Consider the following 21,229-nt stretch of genomic DNA (forward strand, 5'->3'; position numbering starts at 1 on the left):
ATTCTGTACAACAGCCTCAGCGTTTCCTGGCTACATCTTCACAAAACTAATTCCTTCTTGAAAAAGGAGTGGCACTAAAATCCTTAAAAGACACAGTAATTAGACAGTTACTGTTGAAGTCTAAGCTGTATCCAGAAGTAAACAGCTATAGGTCAGATGGATGCTAACATCTTCCTCGACTGTGCATTTGAGTAGATGGTCACTAGTCAACACCAGGCTATCTCGGCTGTCACTGATTTTCAAAATCCATTTCAACTGGGCTTCAGACCACTACTTGGAAAGAAAACTGCCTTTTGAGAAGTTCCAGAATGAAACAGGTTTGACAGTGGTAAAGAAGGTGAAATACCTAGGGGTCTATTTGACATCTAAGAATTTGAACTTGTATAAAGACAATTATGAAAAATGTTGGTCGGAAATTAAAAAAGATCTAGAAATATGGTCAAAATTGAAATTGTCAATGTTAGGCCGAATTGCAGTTATTAAGATGAATGTATTGCCTAGAATGCTATTTTTGTTCCAAACATTACAAATTCTGGACAAGATAGACTGTTTCAAGAGGTGGCAGAAGGATATTTCGAAATTTGTCTGGCAGGGCAAAAAGCCCAGAATAAAATTTAAAATACTGACGGATGCAAAAGAAAGAGGGGGGTTTGCCCTGCCGGACTTAAAACTGTATTATGAAGCAGCAGCATTTTGCTGGCTGAAAGAATGGATGCTCCTCGAGAATACAGATATCTTGGACTTAGAAGGTTTTAACAATACATTTGGTTGGCATGCATATCTATGGTATGATAAAATTAAGGTGCATAGGGCCTTCAAAAACCATATTGTCAGAAAAGCATTATATAATGTCTGGATAAGATATAAAGATTTGTTGGAAAGTAAAACCCCTAGATGGTTGTCACCTTTGGAGGCTACGGCGCTGAAAAAAGCTTAATATGGAAGCCGAATGGCTAAAGTATTGGGAAATTTTGGAACAAGATGGAGATAAGTTGAAGTTACAGAGTTATGAGAAATTGAAACCCAAAGTTCGAGATTGGCTCCATTATTATCAAATAATGGAGGTGTATAAACAAGACAGGAAAATTGGCTTCCAGGTGGAGAAATCAAAATTAGAAATTGAACTGTTAGAACCCAATACTAAGAATTTGTCAAGAATGTATAATCTGCTGCTGAAATGGAATACACAAGATGAAACAGTTAAATCAGCTATGATTAAGTGGGCACAGGACATTGGTCATAATATTATGTTTGCTGACTGGGAATGGTTGTGGAACACCGGTATAAAATTTACGGCATGTAATGCCTTAAAGGAAAATATTATGAAAATGATCTATAGGTGGTACATGACCCCAGTCAAGCTAGCAAAAATTTATCATTTGCCTGATAATAAGTGTTGGAAGTGTAAAGAAACTGAAGGTACCTTTTATCATCTTTGGTGGACGTGCCCGAAGATTAAGGCTTTTTGGGAAATGATATATAATGAAATGAAAAAGGTACTTAAATGTACTTTCCCGAAGAAACCAGAAGCCTTTCTCTTGGGCATTGCCGGCCAATTGGTGTTAAAGAGAGATAGAACCTTTTTTATGTATGCTACGACAGCAGCAAGAATACTCATTGCAAAGTATTGGAAGACAGAAGAATTACCCACCTTGGAAGAGTGGCAGATGAAGGTGATAGACTATATGACATTGGCTGAGATGACTGGCAGAATCCGTGAGCAGGGGAAAGAGACGGCGGAAGAAGATTGGAAGAAATTCAAAATTTATCTTAAGAACTATTATAAAATTGAGGAATGTTAAAATGTCGAGGTTTGGAGAAAGAAAAGGAGATTACAGCGACATAAGATTAAGTTGAAGAAAAGAGTAAGAAAAAATATATTTGATAAAACTACCGTATTTTTCGCTCTATAGGACGCACTTTTTCCCCTCCAAAAATGAAGGGGAAATGTGTGTGCGTCCTATGGAGCGAATGCAGGCTTTCCCGGGCTTCCTGCAGCTCCGCGCCACCCTCCGGATCCCGGCGCGAAGCCGCGCGGGGCTGCGGAGGGTGGCGCGGAGCTGCCTGCGCCCCAGGGCTTCCTGCAGCTCCGCGCCACCCTCCCGATCCCGGCGCGAAGCCGCGCGGGGCTCCGGAGGGTGGCGCGGAGCTGCCTGCGCCCCAGGGCTTCCTGCAGCTCCGCGCCACCCTCCCGATCCCGGCGCGAAGCCGCGCGGGGCTGCGGAGGGTGGCGCGGAGCTGCCTGCGCCCCAGGGCTTCCTGCAGCTCCGCGCCACCCTCCCGATCCCGGCGCGAAGCCGCGCGGGGCTCCGGAGGGTGGCGCGGAGCTGCCTGCGCCCCAGGGCTTCCTGCAGCTCCGCGCCACCCTCCCGATCCCGGCGCGAAGCCGCGCGGGGCTCCGGAGGGTGGCGCGGAGCTGCCTGCGCCCCAGGGCTTCCTGCAGCTCCGCGCCACCCTCCCGATCCCGGCGCGAAGCCGCGCGGGGCTCCGGAGGGTGGCGCGGAGCTGCCTGCGCCCCAGGGCTTCCTGCAGCTCCGCGCCACCCTCCCGATCCCGGCGCGAAGCCGCGCGGGGCTCCGGAGGGTGGCGCGGAGCTGCCTGCGCCCCAGGGCTTCCTGCAGCTCCGCGCCACCCTCCCGATCCCGGCGCGAAGCCGCGCGGGGCTCCGGAGGGTGGCGCGGAGCTGCCTGCGCCCCAGGGCTTCCTGCAGCTCCGCGCCACCCTCCCGATCCCGGCGCGAAGCCGCGCGGGGCTCCGGAGGGTGGCGCGGAGCTGCCTGCGCCCCAGGGCTTCCTGCAGCTCCGCGCCACCCTCCCGATCCCGGCGCGAAGCCGCGCGGGGCTCCGGAGGGTGGCGCGGAGCTGCCTGCGCCCCAGGGCTTCCTGCAGCTCCGCGCCACCCTCCCGATCCCGGCGCGAAGCCGCGCGGGGCTCCGGAGGGTGGCGCGGAGCTGCCTGCGCTCCAGGGCTTCTTGCAGCTCCGCGCCACCCTCCCGATCCCGGTGTGAAGCCGCGCGGGGCTCGGCAGGGTGGCGCGGAGCTGCCTGCATTCCGAAGCCTGGTGCGCACTGAAGAGTGCGCCCAGGTTTCGCGCACCTCTCCACAAGCCTGGGGAGACCGGCTCGGTTCCCTAGGCTTGCGGATAGCAGGCTGTTCTGGGGGCTGGGGTCGGGGGAAGCTCGGGCTTCCCCCGCGCCTGCCCCGTGCCTGGGGGGGGAATTTTTTTCCTTCCCCCCCCCCAAAAAATAGGTACCTTGAACGCACCTTGTTTTAGAGGGAGAGAACAAGAAAAAAATTTTTTTCCCTGTTCTCCCCCTCCTATGATCCGGTGCGTCCTATGGTCCGGTGCGTCCAATGGTGCGAAAAATACGGTATTTAGAATTTGCTGAAATAATTTTGGAAATTGGGATGTAGGAAGGGGAGGTTTGGGGGAGTCCGAGAAGAGAGGGATATGAAAAAAAGGTTATGAAATTATACATGTTTGTATGTCTTTTTATTTGTTTGTATTGTTTAAAACTTTTCTGTAAAATCAATAAAAAATTTTTTTTTAAAAAAAAGAAAACTGCCTTTGTCACATTTGCTGAGAGTGGGATGGGGGAGTTCAATTTGTTAATCTTCTTTGACTTCTTAGTGATATTTTATACCACTGACTACAACGTATTTCTGGATAGGCTGTCTGGTTGGGGCTTGGTGGTTTCTGATTTTATGTTCATGTTGTTGCATTGCATATTTTATGGTTTTCATTTCTTCTTCTGCTTACCACCCAAATGGTAATGGACAGTTTTAAAAATATTGTAAGTAAGAATAACTATATTTATACTAGCAAGAGTTTTATTTGGGAAGGCAGAGGTGGAAACTGTACGGAAGCCCATTGAAATGAAGACTTTTCTTCATGGTTTGACAATAGACACCTACTAGATATCAAGGTAGCATTGCTGGCCCTTCATAGCCATCTAAACTGAAGGCTGGTAATCATACTGACGCCTGTGTAGGATGTGGGTGGTGCTGTGGTGTAAACCACTGAGCCTTGGGCTTGCCAATCGGAAGGTTGGTGGTTCGAATCCTCACAATGGGGTGAGCTCCTGTTGTTTGGTCCCAGCTCCTGCCAGCCTAGCACTTTGAAAGCATATCAAAGCGCAAGTAGATTAATAGGTACCGCTCCAGTGGGAAGGTAAATGGCATTTCCGTGCGCTGCTCTGGTTTTGCCAGAAGCAGCTTAGTCATGCTGGTCACATGACCGGGAAAAACTGTCTGCAAACAAACGTTGGCTCTCTCAGCCAGTAAAGCGAGATGAGCACTGCAGCCCCAGAGTCATCCGCAACTGGACTTAACTGTCAGGGGTCCTTTACCTTTTTAATTGTACTGAATTCTGTAATGGCACCATGCCTTATTATAATACTTAGCATTTATATATCACCTCTGAGTATTCAAAGAATGTCACATCGTGATCTTGTTACAACAATCCTGCAAAGTGGATCAGTATTGTTATCCCCATGTTACAGATGTAGTTACTGGGGGAGAGCGATTTGCCAAAAGGCACTCTGTGGTTTCATGGCAGAAATGAGATTTCAACCAGGGGCTTTCTGGTCTGCAACTCAGTCTCTTAGCCACTATGCTATTCCCAGCTCTGCCACAAGTCACCTGAAGCCTCCCTTTTTGTTCTCTAGGAATAATTACTTTTCTCCTAATCTAAGCTTGGTCCCATCCGCACTCCCAGGCAAACAAGGAATAATACTTCTAGCTTACGCCTGGGCAACAGCCAGACTGTTGTCATTGCTGTGGTTTTCCAGTCTCGGCCCAGCTGTTGCTGCCTATTTACCTGCTTCCCTCCCAGCCTACAAGCTAGCATACCTGCTTGACTGACCATCTTGCCTGCTGCTTGCCTACATCCCCATTACAGGCCACCCTCCACACTGGACAAGTTTCCAAATAAATTGGCCTGAAATTTATTCCACTTCAAGATTGACCATTTTAAGTGGTCTAATAATGGACAGAGCAGTGGGGCCAATGTTCTAATATAATACACACTTCAGCTCTCATGTGCTCTTCCTGCAGCCCAATGCTGGCATAGAGATACTGAGTCAAATTATTGTGTTAAATATGAAATAACCCTGCTTCAAACTGCTTCTTCCAAACTGGCTTAAATAAAAAGGTATTGGGGCGCTTCACATATACTGTATACCTTGGAGCGGGTGGCGCTGTGGTCTAAACCACTGAGCATCTTGGGCTTGCCGATCAGGAGGTCGGCAATTCGAATCCTTGTGATGGGGTGAGCTCCCGTTGCCCTGTCCCAGCTCCTACCAAACTAGCAGTTCAAAAGCACACCAGTGCAAGTAGATAAATAGGTACTGCGGGGGGGGGAGAGGTAAATGGCGTTTCTGTGCATTCTGGTTTCCGTCACAGTGTTCTGTTGTGCCAGAAATGGTTTAGTCATGCTGGCCACATGACTCGGAAAGCTGTGGACAAATGCCGGCTCCCTCAGCCTGGAAGCGAGATAAGCACCGCAACCCATAGTTGCCTTTGGCTGGACTTAACAGTCCAGGGGTCCTTTACCTTTTACCTTTTTATGCCTTGGAGCCTTAGTACTTTGCTGATGGCTGACAAACAGGCATTCCAGCTGCAGGACATATTGGGGGGGGGGGCGATAAAAGAATATAGAAGCAGCCTTTACAGCTTTATGGAGAAATGGCATCCCATTTTTGTACAACTTTCTGCAATCATTCATTCTGTAGTTAATTGAAAACCAGGTGTCTGATCACATGGCATGAGTAATGGGATTCAAGGTTTTTGATCAGCCTCAAAAATTTAACGATGGTAAGACAAGGAACATCTATTTAAACGAATGGCATTTTTCAAATTGATGTCTCATTGTTGCATCAAGAGTTAATGGGATGCAAAGTTTCCTTATACTTTTTACTACCCCAGATGTGCATAACAAAACCCAAGAAGAATAGCATCCATTTCATGGCAGTGCATATTCTTAATTCAAAACCTAGGTGGATCTTATTTTTTAAAAGGTCAATCTCTCAGTTCAGAGCGCAGCCCTTCTTTACTTTAAATGAAAGCTCTCTAGATTATTAATATGCAGACGTACATGCCTAACATGACATGCATATGTGGCCTGTTGGCTGTCTCCATTTATGTCCTTCTGTTTGGATGGCAGTCTGCCCAGGAACAAGTTGGTTGAGCCTTTTTACTGAAGCGTAACTGCCAAAACATGATGGACTTTGACAGGCAGCCAACATCCATCTCACCATCTTGTTCTGCATCACATGATCATACACTGACACACACACACAAGGAATATTTCAAAGGGAAAAGAAAGATGGAGAAATGTACATCAGTCTATGAGAAGACATACTTCATTTCAGGGTCCACAATGGAAAATATTTACCTGACAAAGCAAGCAGCAGAAGCAAGCAAAACAAAGCCTTATGACTAATTGAGGATACTAACTGGGGACAGACGTGTCATATTTGGGTGAAAAGGGTGCTCAGCAGTTGCCATATGTGGGGAATGTGCCTACCTCCCATATTTAAGCCCATGGGGTGAGGAGATCTGGACTGCTGGGCCAAAAATGTTCCCCACCCCTGGTGTAAGGTGAGACAGAGTGATCTTTTCCACAGGATAGATCTCAAATGATGCCTCTCAGTTCTTCCTTGTTACAGCTTGATGGGACTAAAAGTTTTTCACTTTGGCATTCCACCAGTTAACATAATTCTCTTGAGCATCAGAATGGGGAAGAAGAAAAACCACATAACACCAAGGGAAGATATATTTGCTGTTGGTGAGTTTCTGGTTTTTTAGATAATTCTGTTGCTCCAAGAAAGATAATTTATTCATTTGCCCCCAATTGCAACTTAATATTTTTCATTGCAGTGAACAATTCAAATTTTAAAATTCCTAAATTCTAGTCAATATGCTAATGAGAGACAGGTAGACAGAGCTTGATTTGAACCATGGTTCAGAACCAGAACATATGAAGTTGAAATAAAGATGAGTGTCTCTAAGCACATGCAGAGTATATTTTCCCCACAAGTCTTTCACGTTAGAAGATGTGATAATCTGGCAGTCTTCAGCCATGGCAACTTTTAACTTGACAGTTAAGGCAAGTGCAGCTGCCTCTTCATGACTTGGAGGTATTGCTATGTGGGCCCAAAGTGGTGTTACATGTACCAGGTATTTCCATGGTGTCGATTCAGCATCAGTGTTAATAAAAGAGGCATCCTTTGTGATTCCTCTTATTGTTGCTTGGCATCTCTTGCCATACCTTCCCTGGTTAGCAGACTCACGTAAAGAACTCAGTGTCCAGAGAGAAAAGAAACTGATAATTTACTGAGCAAACTACATGAGGAGAAATAAACAAAAATGTTTTTTCTTTCTTAGTTCAGGCTTTGTAGTGAGATCAGGTAGAATTACAGCCATACATAAAGTGAAAACTCCTTCAGACCAACACTGTCAATCTGAGCTCGATTTACCTCAACAAGGCTCATGCTGATCTGACAGATTGCTAGGCAATCCCGCCCCTTGGTTAGCTGACTGTCAATAGAATGATCCCTGCTGTTGCTCTTCCAGCACCCCTGACCTCTGGTTTAGCAGTGCATATGAAAACACCTAATTCATCCACAGCTCTGTGGGAATGCTGCTTACACTCAAATGAATGTGGACTTATATGCCCTAAAGCTGTACGGTAAGGATCAGATTTGCCTGTAGACACTTTAAATCCCTGAGTAATGTTTTCTTACTAAAACGTTAAATGCTAAAATGTTTTCTTCCATAGGTTAATTCTCATCATGTCAGCAGCACCCCCATTATGCAACTCCTCAGTTAAAAATCATTTCCTAGAAACTGCTGTCACATCACATTTTAATTGCTGTTACTATTTTATACAAAACTAAGCCAAAATTTGTTGGCATCAAGAGATTCAATGTATTTGTTCACTTCAGATTTGTTTTTAAACCTTGTAAGAGAAGAACTCTAAGCCCAAGGCAATACCAAGCAAAAAATAAAAATCCCTGAATCTTGCTATGGATTTCCTTCCAGCTCCCAACTTCTTCATAATCCTGCATGCTCTGAGATTATCTTTCAGTTCCACACTGGTACTTAGCCTTAGGTGATACTCTAGGAGTGGGTTTCACTGGACTGACAGTAAAATTATACACTCACCTACTAATAAGGAGTGGCAGCTATGTAAAAATAATAAACATTTGTTCAAAAGTCTACTGGATGATTCTGGGGTGGAGGCAAAGGTCTTCTGTCAGCTCTTGGGTTATGTTTAAATAGTTATCTGAAGAAAGGAAGACAAACAAGTGGATTATTCCTTGCTCAGATTCCTCCAGAAGTCAACCAGTGCTCAAACTGTGACATGGGACTTATTTATCAGAGAGGCAGAAAGGAAGTTCAATATCAGACTTGGTGCTAGCTAGAGGGCTTGAGGGAGAGACCGGCCAGCAGAAAAATGTAGTTCAATCTCCACAACTATGGCTGCCATGTGGATGTTGATGTTCACAGATGGCAGTGTGGTAATATCCCTTATTTCTGAATGACTATTGAGGAATGACCTAAGGGCCAGCCCCACCATTGGGCAGAGTGAGTCAAATGCCTCAGGTGGAAGATACTGGGGTGCAGCACTCCCCTCTATTGGAAGACTGAGCCACACAGCCTCTTCTGCACCTCCTAAGGCAACCTGTTGTCCTCAGGTTCCATGGGGGTCACTATTTCACGACCAGTGTTGAAGTAACATTCAACTGCCAGTCTAATGGACTTCTGTATGTGGAATGGGAGCATCACCTTGTCCTTTGCTTCGGGTTGCAAAATGTATTGAGGCTAGCCTCACCAACTGGAATTGAACCAGCCCTACTGGTTTACCCACATGGCCATATAACCAGGAACCTGACATGCAAAAATTAAGGAAGTGAAACTTTTCCCAGCATGCAAATAAGTAACGAGAAAATATTCACTTATTAAATGTCTGTGTTCAACAGCTGTTAAGATACAAGGAGGGTCAATAAAAAGTGGCAAGCCGGCATTTACTTTCCTTATGTGGTTATGGAGAACAGTTACTACAGTGGGGGTGTAACATTATTAGCAAGTGGCTGTGCATAAGTTAATCTCACATGAGCTGTAGTGTGAGATTGCCTTTGATAATTTTGGGACTTCTTTCCCATGTACTGTACTGTACTGTTAGGAGCTATATATGAGGCCCTACATTCATTAGTTCATAAGTAGAACCAATGCAAGACTATAGAATATTACAGCTGCTTAGTGGTTGAGGTTATCATGCTAACAATGTGCGGCAAGGCAAGAGAGAGAAGCAATAAAACAGCAGGCAAAGTGCTAGGAGTCATGGTGAAAGAGGTAAGACATGGGTGCCATATCCCACGGCCCAGGACAGGCACATGGAAGCAGAGGGTTGGAACAAATCAGTCACACAGTCCAACTGAATGCTCTGAAGAAGGATTTTCCACTAAGGCTGCTACCATTTGCCCTGCTTCTGCTGCTATGCCAGAGATGAGGAACCGGTGGTCCTTCACATGTAGTTGGACTCCAGCTCCCATCACTCTCACCCAGTGTGGCCAATGGTTAGAGATCATGGGAGCTGTAGTCCATCAATATCCAGAGGGCCACAGGTGCTCCATCTTTTCACTGGACCTTTAACTACCCAACACACACAAATGTAGTTGGGAAACATTTTTCCTTCAATTATCTCCATGCCAGGAAAATGTTCATGGGCATTATTCCTTTGCCTTGGGTTGTTCATCAAGACAAAGGAACAGGGGCAATAAAAGCTGTGGCAGCCCTGTTATCCACATACCAGCCTGTGCTTGCGGTAGTGTAAAGTAACTACTCCATACAACAAGTTAGAGAGAACATGAAGCAAAAGGTGAAGGCAGACATGCCTACTATCAACCCTATGGTTTACACCATAATGAATCTTCTAAAGGCAAGGTTCAACTTTTGGCAAAAAATGTAGAGGACCTGTACCCTGTGTGACCTTTTGTGACTTGTAGGACCTGTACCCTGCCCTGGCTCTAATTCTGCAACAAAAAACAGATTCATGAGTGTTTGTCCAACAGTATGAACCACTGGAGTGAAGTGTTGGGTGTTCATCCACAAGTGACTTTAGAAACACAGGAAACTGCCTTAGACTGAAGAAGGCCATTGACCCATCTAGCTCATTGTTGCCTGCACGGACAGGCAGCAGGTCTCCAAGATTTCAGACAGGCGCTCAGCCCTTTCTGGAGATGCTGCAGATTGAACCTGGGACCTTCTGCATTCAAAATATGTGCACCACTGAGCTATAGCCCTTCCCACTAAAGAGCTACGGTGTGCTCTCCATTGCCACCACCAATGCAGCATTGGAGCTTATCTACATTCTGAAGTTCATTGTCAACTCCGATCACTTTCTGCACAGTACAGTGGTACCTCGGGTTAAGAACTTAATTCGTTCTGGAGGTCGGTTCTTAACCTGAAACTGTTCTTAACCTGAGGTACCACTTTAGCTAATGGGGCCTCCTATTGCCGCCGCCGCCACTGCGCGATTTCTGTTCTCATCCTGAAGCAAAGTTCTTAACCCGAGGTACTATTTCTGGGTTAGCAGAGATTGTAACCTGAAGCGTCTGTAACCCGAGGTACCACTGTACATGCCTGGATAGCTCAGTTGGTTAGAGCATGGTGCTGGTAATGCCAAGGTTACAGGTTCGATGGGACAATTGCATATTCCTGAACTGCAGGAGGTTAGAATAGTTGATCCCAAGAGTCCCTTCCAACTCTATGATTCTATGCTATACAGCAATTATGGTCTATTCTGCCTCTGTGTGCTCAATACTGCTTCAGCCTATTGAGTCTCAGTTCTTTAGCCAACACACGGTTTTGATGTATCACAGCAAGGATTGGAAGATATGTAAAGGGTTGGGATTAGGATTGGCCGGAGTAATGCTCTGAACAGGGACTCCTCAACCATGGTGGTCCTTTCCTCCCTTGCTTACCTGCGTAGGGTGCCTTGTGCTTGCAGCACCAATTGCTGGAGTTAAGTAGCTGAGGTTCCTGATGGGTGTTTACATTTGGAGCTTAAATATACGGTAAGATTAGCAATATACCCTTCCCTCCACTAGTCTTCTCAATGGCTATCTGTTGTTTGTGCAGATTACCTCATTTCATTAGTTTCCATCACCAAAATTCTCACTGATCAATAATGGTCTGGATTCTCTGGGATTATTGTGAAAGGTGTAATCAATCCACTTAGATACAAAGGTCCTGAATCAATCCTCAAATGCACACCAGTACAGTGGCACCTCTGGTTGCGAACAGGATCCGTTCCGGAGGCCCGTTCACAACATGAAAAGCCCGCAACCTGAAGCGCCGTATCTGTGCGGTGCGATTTGGTGCTTGTGTGCATGTGCGAGCAGCGAAACCCAGAAGTAACCCTTTCTGGTACTTCTGGGTCGCCGTGGGACGCAACCTGAAAAAACCTAACATGAAGCAAACATAACATGAGGTATGACTGTATTATGCTGAGAAGACTCCAATCATGGAACTGGTGACTCAGGGCCATGATTCTCTGCTAACGGATAAAGCCACGGCCCTCATGCTGCACCCTGCACAGTTAGTCCTGAGCCTGCTATAATGAGTGGTTAAGTCTCATGTCACAAGTAATTGCTATGCAAAATCCCACAAATGCATATACTTTGCAGTTATGCTGAGTGGGTGGGAACCTACATAATTAATAAAAAGCGCAGGCATTCCAAACATAGTTATTAGGATTTACCATGCTATGCTTGGCAGTGGAGTTAAAGCAGCTGATTGTTAATAAAGAGTGTGCAAGCTATGCTTACACCACAAAATTACGAGCGCAGAGTTTAATCAGCTGAAACAAGAAGCTGTTCCAGAAAAGTCAGCTCTAAAGTTGTAACTTTGCTCATTCACAAGAAGAAACAAAGCAGGAGAAGATAAATGGCACAGCTTTCAAATATGACGCATTTTAAAGGCAGGCTTATTTGTCTTTGTGAAGACCTCTACCTTTATGAGAAGCCGCCTCTAATTTCCTTTCTCGCTCCACAGAAGAGCAAACACCACAAAATTACACCAAACTTTAAATATGGATTTGCACACCTGAGATGTAGTGAATGTACTCATATAAATACAAAGAGGGAAGACAATAAATTGTGTCTTTGCAAACATAGGTATCACACACAAATAAATATGCAGGACTGAATACAGCTTCCCGTTGACTGCTGACTGAGTGACAAGCCCAAAGTTGTCTCTCAGGAATGTGTCACTTCAGATTAAGCCAGGGTCCTGGAAAGAAGGGCACTGATCCAGCAACATGTGAAATGTTACTGAAATCAGTAATAATAAAAACTGTGTTCATTATTTTGAATGCTGGAACCATTTAATAGAATAGTCTCAGAACTGTCATTAACTGCTTTGCTTCTACTTTTTCGTTTCAGTCTGCTTTTTGTGTTATTAACTTTGGGTTGTAGCTGTAGTTGTTATGTGATTTTGTTGATTTTAGTACTGTGAATACACCTGAAGAAAGCCAGGATAAAAATTAATACTACTAACAACAGACACCTTATAAAGGTCAGTAAGGCTACAATCCTATACATACAGTGGTACCTCAGGTTACAAACACTTCAGGTTACAGACGCTTCAGGTTACAGACTCTGCTAACCCAGAAATAGTACCTCAGGTTAAGAACTTTGCTTCAAGATGAGAACAGAAATCGCGCAGTGGCGGCGGCGGCAACGGGAGGCCCCATTAGCTAAAGTGATACCTCAGGTTAAGAACAGTTCCAGGTTAAGAACGGACCTCCAGAACGAAGGTACCACTGTACTTACCTAGAAGCAGGCCTTTTTCCAGATGGAACTCACCAGAACTCAGTTCTGGCACGTCTCAGGTGGGCACCATTGCCATTTTAAGAGAACAAGGGAGGCATTCATGAGTTTCGGCACCTCTTTTTCTAGAAAAATAACACTGCTTAGAAGTAAGGTGCATAGAACTCTGTGGAACTTACTTCTGAGTAGACATGCCTAGAATCATGCTGTTGATTATATACTTTGCTGAAGCCCTGCTAAATGTGCTTGAAGTACACTAGAATAAGTGATGAATAAATCATCCTAATTTTAATTACTGAAGTAGGGGAAAAACATATTTCTTATAAATTATTTAAGTCCTCTATTAAGCCTCTGTTTCAATACAGAATTCAGTACAATTGTAAATGTCCACAATACTGGAAATGTGTTTTGACTGTTGCTTTGCTTTTAACTGATTTATTCAACTGTTTTATTATGGATTTATTTTGTAGTTTCCACACCCATATCTACAAAATACCTACTCACGGAAGTAACATATGATGGACAAACAGGACAAAATAAGGTTGCCACCGTTTTGGTTCTCTGCCTTTAATAGATGCCTCTCACAACACAACTCAACAGGTGAAGCTTCTCCCATCATTGGACATCTCAAGCTCTGGGCACTTTGAGACAGGTGCATTAAATCAACAGACCTAATAAACCACAAGCCATACAGGGATGCTGGTGACCCTCCTACTGATCTCTGCTATGATCACAAATGGGCTATGAGAATCTGGCCAGCACACTGAGAAGTTGGCAAAAAAACAAACAAACTGGCTTCTATAATGGTACCAAATCTGTATGCTAAAATAACCATCTTCTGCAAGCTTCTCTATATCTCCAACATATCACTAGTACTTCCATTTAACTATAAAGACTTCCTCAAAAAATTCCTGCGAACTGTAATTTAATGAAGGTGCCAAAAATCACTGTCAAATCCCCGCCCAAATCTTGTCCTAACAATAGATTTTCAAGATTTAGGGAGAAGGATGAATAATGACCTTTAAAACTAGAGTATAGATATATCCTTTGAGATATTTCCTGTTCAGGTTCCTGGGCTTTTACTATACTTGGTGAAAAACCCAACATTTGGAAGGACCTTTAGACAGTAAGTCACAACTCTAAGACCAGACACAGTTTACAAAATAAGTCAGATTTAACAAGGTGCCTATATATCATGTGTTCATTTGTAAACAGTTGCAAGAAATAGGTACTTAAAAAAGGTAAATAGTACACAAGTACAACAAAGGTAACAACAAAGGTAAAAAAATGTATAGTTCCTGTACCTGTAAAACAATCTTGGAGATTCAGGAATTAAAACTTGCCATGCCGTGTTAACATAGGAGTAAGTAAAACTGTTCTTGCTGCAATTACTTCTTCAATACAAACTATCCTGAATTGCACCTAGTCATCCTACTCACAAACAACACTTTAGTCAACATTACACTTGTTTGACTAGATGTAACACAATTGCTATTTTCCGTTCATTTTTTTCTTACATTCTTCTATACATAAAAAGCGATGGATTCATTTGCAACTTATTAATAAATATGAGCCACAAAACAGAATAAAGAAACTGTATTTAAACGTAATGAACTCACGAGGTTTTTTAGAACATTTACTATGAATATTGACTACATGGGAATTTGCAGTGGGCTTCCACAGTCAGAAGAGATATAGATAGGTGGAATTGTTGTTAGGTTGTACATAACTGTGCATATTGTTAAACTGTAATGTACATAAACACCAAATAAATTTGAAAGAGGCCAAACAATGTTATGTTGCTGAGTCAAAAGGTTGAATTTCTGAGCTCTAATATGAATACTGCATACTTAAGTCAATATGGCACAATTTGTTGTGGGAATGTCATCAATACCTGTGGCAAAAAGAGTTTGAACCGATCAATAGACTTCTGAAGCAAACACTTTGCAAAACAGTGATTTTTAGTTGAAGTCACCTTTGACCATTGAGTATAACTAATTTGTGCAGCATAAACTTTTGTAGGCATATAATGAAGTATGATCTTGTCTTTGAAATCTCTTAAAACAATAAATAAACTTACTGTGCATTCCTATACATGTTTATTCAGAAGTAATATGATAATTAAGTCCCACTGTGTTTAACGGGGTTTAGTTCCTGTTACATGTGCTAAGACTGCAATCCAAAACACACTTGCCTGGGACTCAATGGAATTTACATCTGAGTGGACATGTTTAGGATTACACAGAGAGCCTCTGAAACACCTCAAACTCTATTTTCTTTTCTGCAACAAGCTAAAATATGCACTGTTCCAAAATGATTCACATATTTCTGTCCCTGTTACACTAAAAAGAAGCATGCTATGTTTCACAAGTGCAACTGATATCTCTATTGGGTTTGTCTATTACTGTAAATAATGGGATATGTCCAGAATTTGGTTTAAATTTACAATGCCTAATGTTAGATTGCTGAAAAATGAAAGGGTTAAAAGCTCAGGGCTGCAGTTCTAAACATACTTACTAGGCAATAAGCTTTACTAAGTACTGTGGGACTTACTTCTGAGTAAACATAGATAGGCTTGTACTGCATATGCCTTTAGAGTTGTGCATATATATGTGTATATATATATATGTATGTATTTAAAGGGATTGTAAAATTATTTTGAGGGCTGGCAAGTACAATAAAAATGCAATGATAAAGAAGGACCAATGCTTTTTAAAGCTCTGAGCCAGGAAGTTGGATTTCCTATCAAGATCACATCAACCTCCAGTATTATTTTCACAAATCTTGCAAAACTTCCTTGGCCACCAAAGGGGTTTGGAATTTATCTGGTGACATTTATTCCCACAAGGCTCTTTAAGTAGTGCATAAAATGCCATAAACACTAGTTAACTGGTTCTGTTCCAATACATATTTATGAAGTGCATCAGATCATACTGCCTTTAACCATATTTTTGAAGCATATTAAACTAGTACTGGGGGAGAAAGTGTACTATTTCGGGGGGGGGGGGAACCCACCATGCAGTAGCTAGAATATCCATTACAAGAGGCTGAAGTTTGTGAATGCGCAGGTAAGTGAGCAAAAGATATAAATAGAAATAAGGCATTGTCAAAGATAAACCGTTCTTTACACGGGTTATTTTATATAAGGGAAGCTGGGACTTCCCACTGCATCACCACTATTGAATAATTTGTGTTAAAATCAGGTCGCAGAGCTAGTAAATACTGCCACAGGTATGATAGCCAAAAACAATACAATCACAATGTTACAATTCACAGGCTCATGACTGCACACACTGGGTTTATATAAGTCTGAGCTGGAGTGCAATATAATTGTATCAAACTCATAAAATGGAACACACCGTAGGTATAAAACCTTAGTCGGGAATACCGTCTGAACTGTTCCTATAGGCTCGCAAATAATAAGAAAAGAGCCAGCCTCCAAAAGACTGAAGTGTAGCAAAAGTCAAAGAGATGATGTCATCATAGGCCTGTACATATAAACTGCCTGAGTTCCTCACCGCACACACAGACCCCCCTCTCTGTACATCCAACGCGTATCTTGGCAAGGCTTGGAATGAAATGCATGATGCCAACAAGGTCCCCTGATGTTGTCAAAAAGCGTAGCCAGACCTTCTCATCCCAAGTTATCAACACTCCAATCTCTCCTTTTTCATTTACCCCTAAAGGGTTTGACCCCACTATTTTTCTCTGGCAGAGGACAAACTCTCGCTTAGCTCTCTCATACAACATAGGAAAGAGGAATCAACAACCAGGCATCTAATGCAGCTAGTTCTCAGCTTCTCTCCATCTCTCTCTCTCTCTCTCTCTCTCTCACACACACACACACACACACACACACTCCAGGAGATAAAGCTAGACATCTCCAAATTGGCAACAGGCTGACTCACCCTCCCTTGCCCACTCCCCAAGTTATTCCTCCTAAGCCATTTGAACTGACACTGCAGTGCATTGCCAAGCTTGCTGCTGATTTTTGATGAGAAATATTCATCTCCCCCCCCTCCCCCAGTTACCCACTCTTTGCGGTGCAAAGAGCCATCCATAATGGAGACTCCAGCATCCTTAGCAAAGCCTTTGACTGGTGAATGGAGTAAAGGGATAAAAAGCGGGGCGAGGGGGAGGGATAAGATAAGGGACCAGATGAGTGAAGGAATGAATGAATTGCTACCTCCAGAAAAGCTCTGTGGGTTGCTGGCTTCTCCTGCTCCTGCTGCTCTTGCTGTTGCTGCTGTCACAGAGGATCAGCTGATATTTACCTGTGAGGTAATGCACACTCTGTAAGGTCACCATGCACCCACTGAAACCCAGTGTAAAGCAGGAGGGGCGCACAGAGACGGAACTGCTTGCTGCTGCCGCTTACCGCTCTGGAGAGAGAAAGATGCACCGCGCACAGGCTGCTGCTGCTGTTGCTGCTGCTGCTGCAGCTCCTGGCACATGCTGCAGGTGTCATAGCTGAAACTGCCCTGCTTCAGAATGTACCCATTTCGCTTCTGCACATGCCCAGAGCCCCTCGTGCGGCCGGAATGAGCATGTGCCAAGCCTGTGCGCATGCCCAGCGAGGAAGTGAAGCCTCCGTGAAGCCGCTGCCCTCACCTAGCCCTTTGCCCTGAGTTTCGCGGGGGGTTCCATTCACTTTGCCCAAAAAGCATCCTAGCGATGCGGTGGGAGGAGGAGAAGGAACTGGGCGGCAGAAGGGAGCGGGCGGGGTGGGGAGGGCGGCTGAGCAAAAGGATGACGTATTGCAAAAGCCGAGGAGGAGCAGGGGAGGAGGGAAGCTTCGCCGACGGGAGGGGAGGGGGAGTGCTGGGCCGCCTGAGAGTTTGAGGGGATGCGTAAGGGCGAGGGAGGAAGCCAATGGGACGTCGGGGAGCCCACCCCCACCCCGCCCTCCCGGGTAGATTCGTGAGAGGCGTGGGCGGCAAGGGACAAATCTGGGGTGTAGGAGATAAGAGCCTGGAGGGCTGGTTTGAATGGGCGGCACGGAAGGGAGGAAAGGTTGGATGAGGACAGCCCTGGGGCTGGGCTGTGCAGCGGAGCAGGAGGCAAAGCAGATCGGCGAGAAAAGGAGGCGGCTGATCGAAGGGCTGTTAGCCGGCGGGGGAGATCAGACGGCGGGGAGGAAGGGAGGCGGGGCTGCGAGGGAAGGAGCGGGCGCGTCATAATAGAGAAGAGAATGTTCGGACCGGGTGACGTCAGATTTATTCTCTTAAATCCGGCCCGGGGGGGGCGCATTGGCCGCGAACAGGACGCTCATGGAGCCAGGGCTGCCCGTCGGAAGCCAGTCCAGCAACCCATCCCTCAATGGACGCCGCTCTCTTTTATAAGGCGAAACTCGGACTCCCTGCCTGGCATTGGGGTGAATTGTCCTGTGCGCGATGATGTCACGTTTTTTCCGCGGGAAGAGTCCTCGGAGGGAGACGGCGGCTTTGTTCCCTGGGCTTCCGACTCTCCGCTGGGACCGGGGAGATGAATGGGTTCCCGATGTGCAAACACAGGAAAGCGCCCCGGTTGGTTGGGTGCCCAACGCACCGCTTTGCCCATTCATCTCCGACGGATCCGTGGTCGCATTGGGCTCTTTTGTTTGCCGACTCGCCCTCAGTGTTTTGTCTTGTTCGGCCAAAACTCTGCCTCCATGTCGAGATGTTGATACAGTATTGGGGAGTGGGTGTGCTTCTCTCTCCCCCTCCTCGATCACCACTGGCCGCCATTCACAAAAGCCAGTTAACCCCTTTCTCTCCTCTGAGAAGACGTCATGGTTTGAAATGAACCATGTTGGTGAACGAAAAAAATTGAATGAAAATTAAAGAAAATTAAAGAAAAACATATTGAATTGCCATTTCTGTATTTTACTGCATCCACAGAGACACTCTGGTAAACTTTAGGCATTTTTTCACACATGAGATGAAATGTGTTTGAGTCTCATTGCTGCTATCTGACCAATTTCACAGCAGAGTTCAAGCCACACGTGCGGGGACCCATTTTGTGATTTGTTTGCTGAGGGTTGGTAATGCAGAACAGAAAATGTTACTTTGTAGCCAATTTATGTTTTCTACTCACGCATGAGGGAAATAAATGACTGTCATCTTTGAGGGGTCGGCTATTTCCATAAGGGACACTAAACCAGATGTTACATTTCTATTGTCAGTCATTCAACCTGTCAGTGTGAATCTCTTCTGCTCTCTGCCCCACATTAACAGCACTCACAACTTCCTTCGGAATCACCTGCATGGCCAGTGAAAAAGAAGCACAAATGTGAAGGTGTGTGCATTCATGTAACTGCTACCCCTAAACCACCCTGCACCAGTCTGTTCCACTGAAGATGGAAGCAGCTGTAGAAACAGTGAAGGAGCAGCAGTTAAGTCTTCAGTAGCCCAGAAATAATGTCTGACGTCATCTGCTGGTTAGGGGAAGGAACTTGTGTTTCCTGCTTGGCACCAAAGCATTAGGTACATACACTAATTCCCATGTGCTGCTGTATGTAAGCATGAGTATATGTAACCGAAGCAATTACATACTCTCCCTGTTTATCCCTGCCTCTTGTTTCCCAGTTCTGTGTGCTGAATTTTACATTATAACTTACATCAATGGTGCAGTGTAATAAAGATGGCAACAATTACAATAATGGAAACACTTGTGCGTATGTGCTTTTATTTAGTATTTTTCACATTTTACCTCCCACCTGTATGCCCTTTCTATTGTCCTCCTTAAGCTCAATTTTTGAAAATGAGTGGTGAAGGCTATTTGGAGAACTAATAGCCCAATATACCTAGCCCCATAAGCTCAGTGAAGCTTTGATGTTTACTGTGCCAAAGTCCATATTTGTTGTATGCATGGTAGCCCAGCATGTATTCAATTACTCATCCAAAGGGTGTGCTTTTATCATTACAAGTAACACAGCTGTAAAAAGCTGGCTGTATTTCAGTGGACTGTTACCTTTAAATATATTGCCAGAAATTATTAGAAACTTGTTGTCCTGCCAGAGACTACTGAAAACATTCTTCTGAACATTTAGATGTGTGGTGAGGAGGAGCAGGTACCGTGTTACACACACAAACACAGTGCAACTTTACAGAGCTTGGTAGCATAAATGCCCATCTGAAACTATCCCGAAATGAAACTTGTTAAGCCCTACTCAGACAATTTAGAATTGTGGATGATCAATGTAGTTGGGCTGCACCCACTTTTTCTGTTTCTGATATTCATGTGCTGATATGAAGGCCTGAATACATTCAACAAATATATATGATTTGGATCAACACCTAGTTGTTGCGAGTGGTCAGTGGGTGCGAATCCACTCCCTCCTCTGTTACATACGGTTCACAGATGCCTCAGAAAATGATGAAATCAAATCATTGCTGGTGGAGGGAGAAAGGATAGGTAATGCAACTCATGTCTATGAGGTTGCCATGGGTGATCTTGGTCAATGTGTTTCCTTGTTTAAATCCTGAAACTAGATTGGAATCTTTCCGAGTCAAGTCCCCATCTTACAAGCTGCCTGTTTCACGACTCTGCTATGACATTGAAAACAGGAACATAGGAAGCTGCCTTCTACCAAGTGAGACTGCTGGTCTAGCTAGCTTAGTACTGTCTGCACTGGCTGGCAGTGCCTCTCCAGGGTTTCAGGCAAAGAGCCACTCCCAGCCCTACCTGGTAATGCCAGGGATTGAACCTGGGGCTTTCTGCATGGAAACCTCTCCCACCGAGCTGTGGTCCTTTGCCTAAAAGACTGGGTAAAGGTAAAGGGACCCCTGACCATTAGGTCCAGTCGCGGACGACTCTAGGATTGTGGTGCTCATCTAGCTTTACTGGCCGAGGGAGCCGGCGTACAGCTTCCAGGTCATGTGGCCAGCATGACTAAGCTGCTTCTGGCGAAACCAGAGCAGCTCATGGAAACGCCGTTTACCTTCCCACCAGAGCGGTACCTATTTATCTACTTGCACTTTGACATGCTTTCGAACTGCTAGGTTGGCAGGAGCAGGGACCGAGCAACGGGAGCTCACACCGTTGTGGGGATTTGAACCGCCGACCTTCTGATCAACAAGCCCTAGGCTCTGTGGTTTAACCCACAGCACCACCTGCCTCCCACCTAAAAGACTAAGTAACCACAATTAATTTGAGCCAGGTTCTGGTGAGCCCTGACTCACATTCAGAGGGAAAGTGGAGCCAACAGTGATCAGGTTAAGCAATGCCAGCTTAGACCAACAGATTCCTTTCATTTTATTGTCAGTGTTACTTATCTGATTGGGGCGGGGGGGGGGGGGAGAGACTAGCTCATTTCCAGGCCCATAGCCAAAAGTGTTGTGGTGAGGGGAAGATCTCAGGGGTTGGGAAATCATTGCAAAACACACAACATAAATATGAGGAGATTTCACCCCT

At 44.9% G+C, this 21,229-nt stretch overlaps 1 protein-coding gene and 1 long non-coding RNA gene across 20 annotated transcripts in view; one reads left to right on the top strand and one right to left on the bottom strand.

Annotated features, from left to right (window-relative positions):
• LOC308481474 overlaps positions 1-14,753 on the top strand; it is a 92,558-nt gene extending 77,805 nt beyond the window's left edge. Inside the window, exon 4 of the long non-coding RNA XR_013988701.1 lies at positions 13,306-14,753. This is a non-coding gene — a long non-coding RNA (uncharacterized lncRNA). The remainder of the gene's footprint in view (positions 1-13,305) is intronic.
• DTNA (dystrobrevin alpha) overlaps positions 1-17,978 on the bottom strand; it is a 190,010-nt gene extending 172,032 nt beyond the window's left edge. For 10 of the 19 annotated variants that reach the window (XM_081013829.1, XM_081013811.1, XM_081013831.1 and 7 more), the window contains exons 1-2: positions 17,214-17,978; positions 17,022-17,109 (exon numbers count right to left, since the gene is read on the bottom strand). In XM_081013829.1, coding sequence (XP_080869955.1) covers positions 17,022-17,109; positions 17,214-17,403 — 278 coding nt within the window. In that variant the 5' untranslated portion in view covers positions 17,404-17,978. The other 9 variants (XM_081013825.1, XM_081013821.1, XM_081013809.1 and 6 more) reach the window with 4 other exon arrangements.
• Positions 17,979-21,229: the final 3,251 nt, after the last annotated feature.

The sequence above is a fragment of the Podarcis pityusensis genome (genome assembly GCF_964106645.2).
Source record: "Podarcis pityusensis genome assembly, chromosome: 7".
Lineage (NCBI taxonomy): Eukaryota > Metazoa > Chordata > Lepidosauria > Squamata > Lacertidae > Podarcis > Podarcis pityusensis.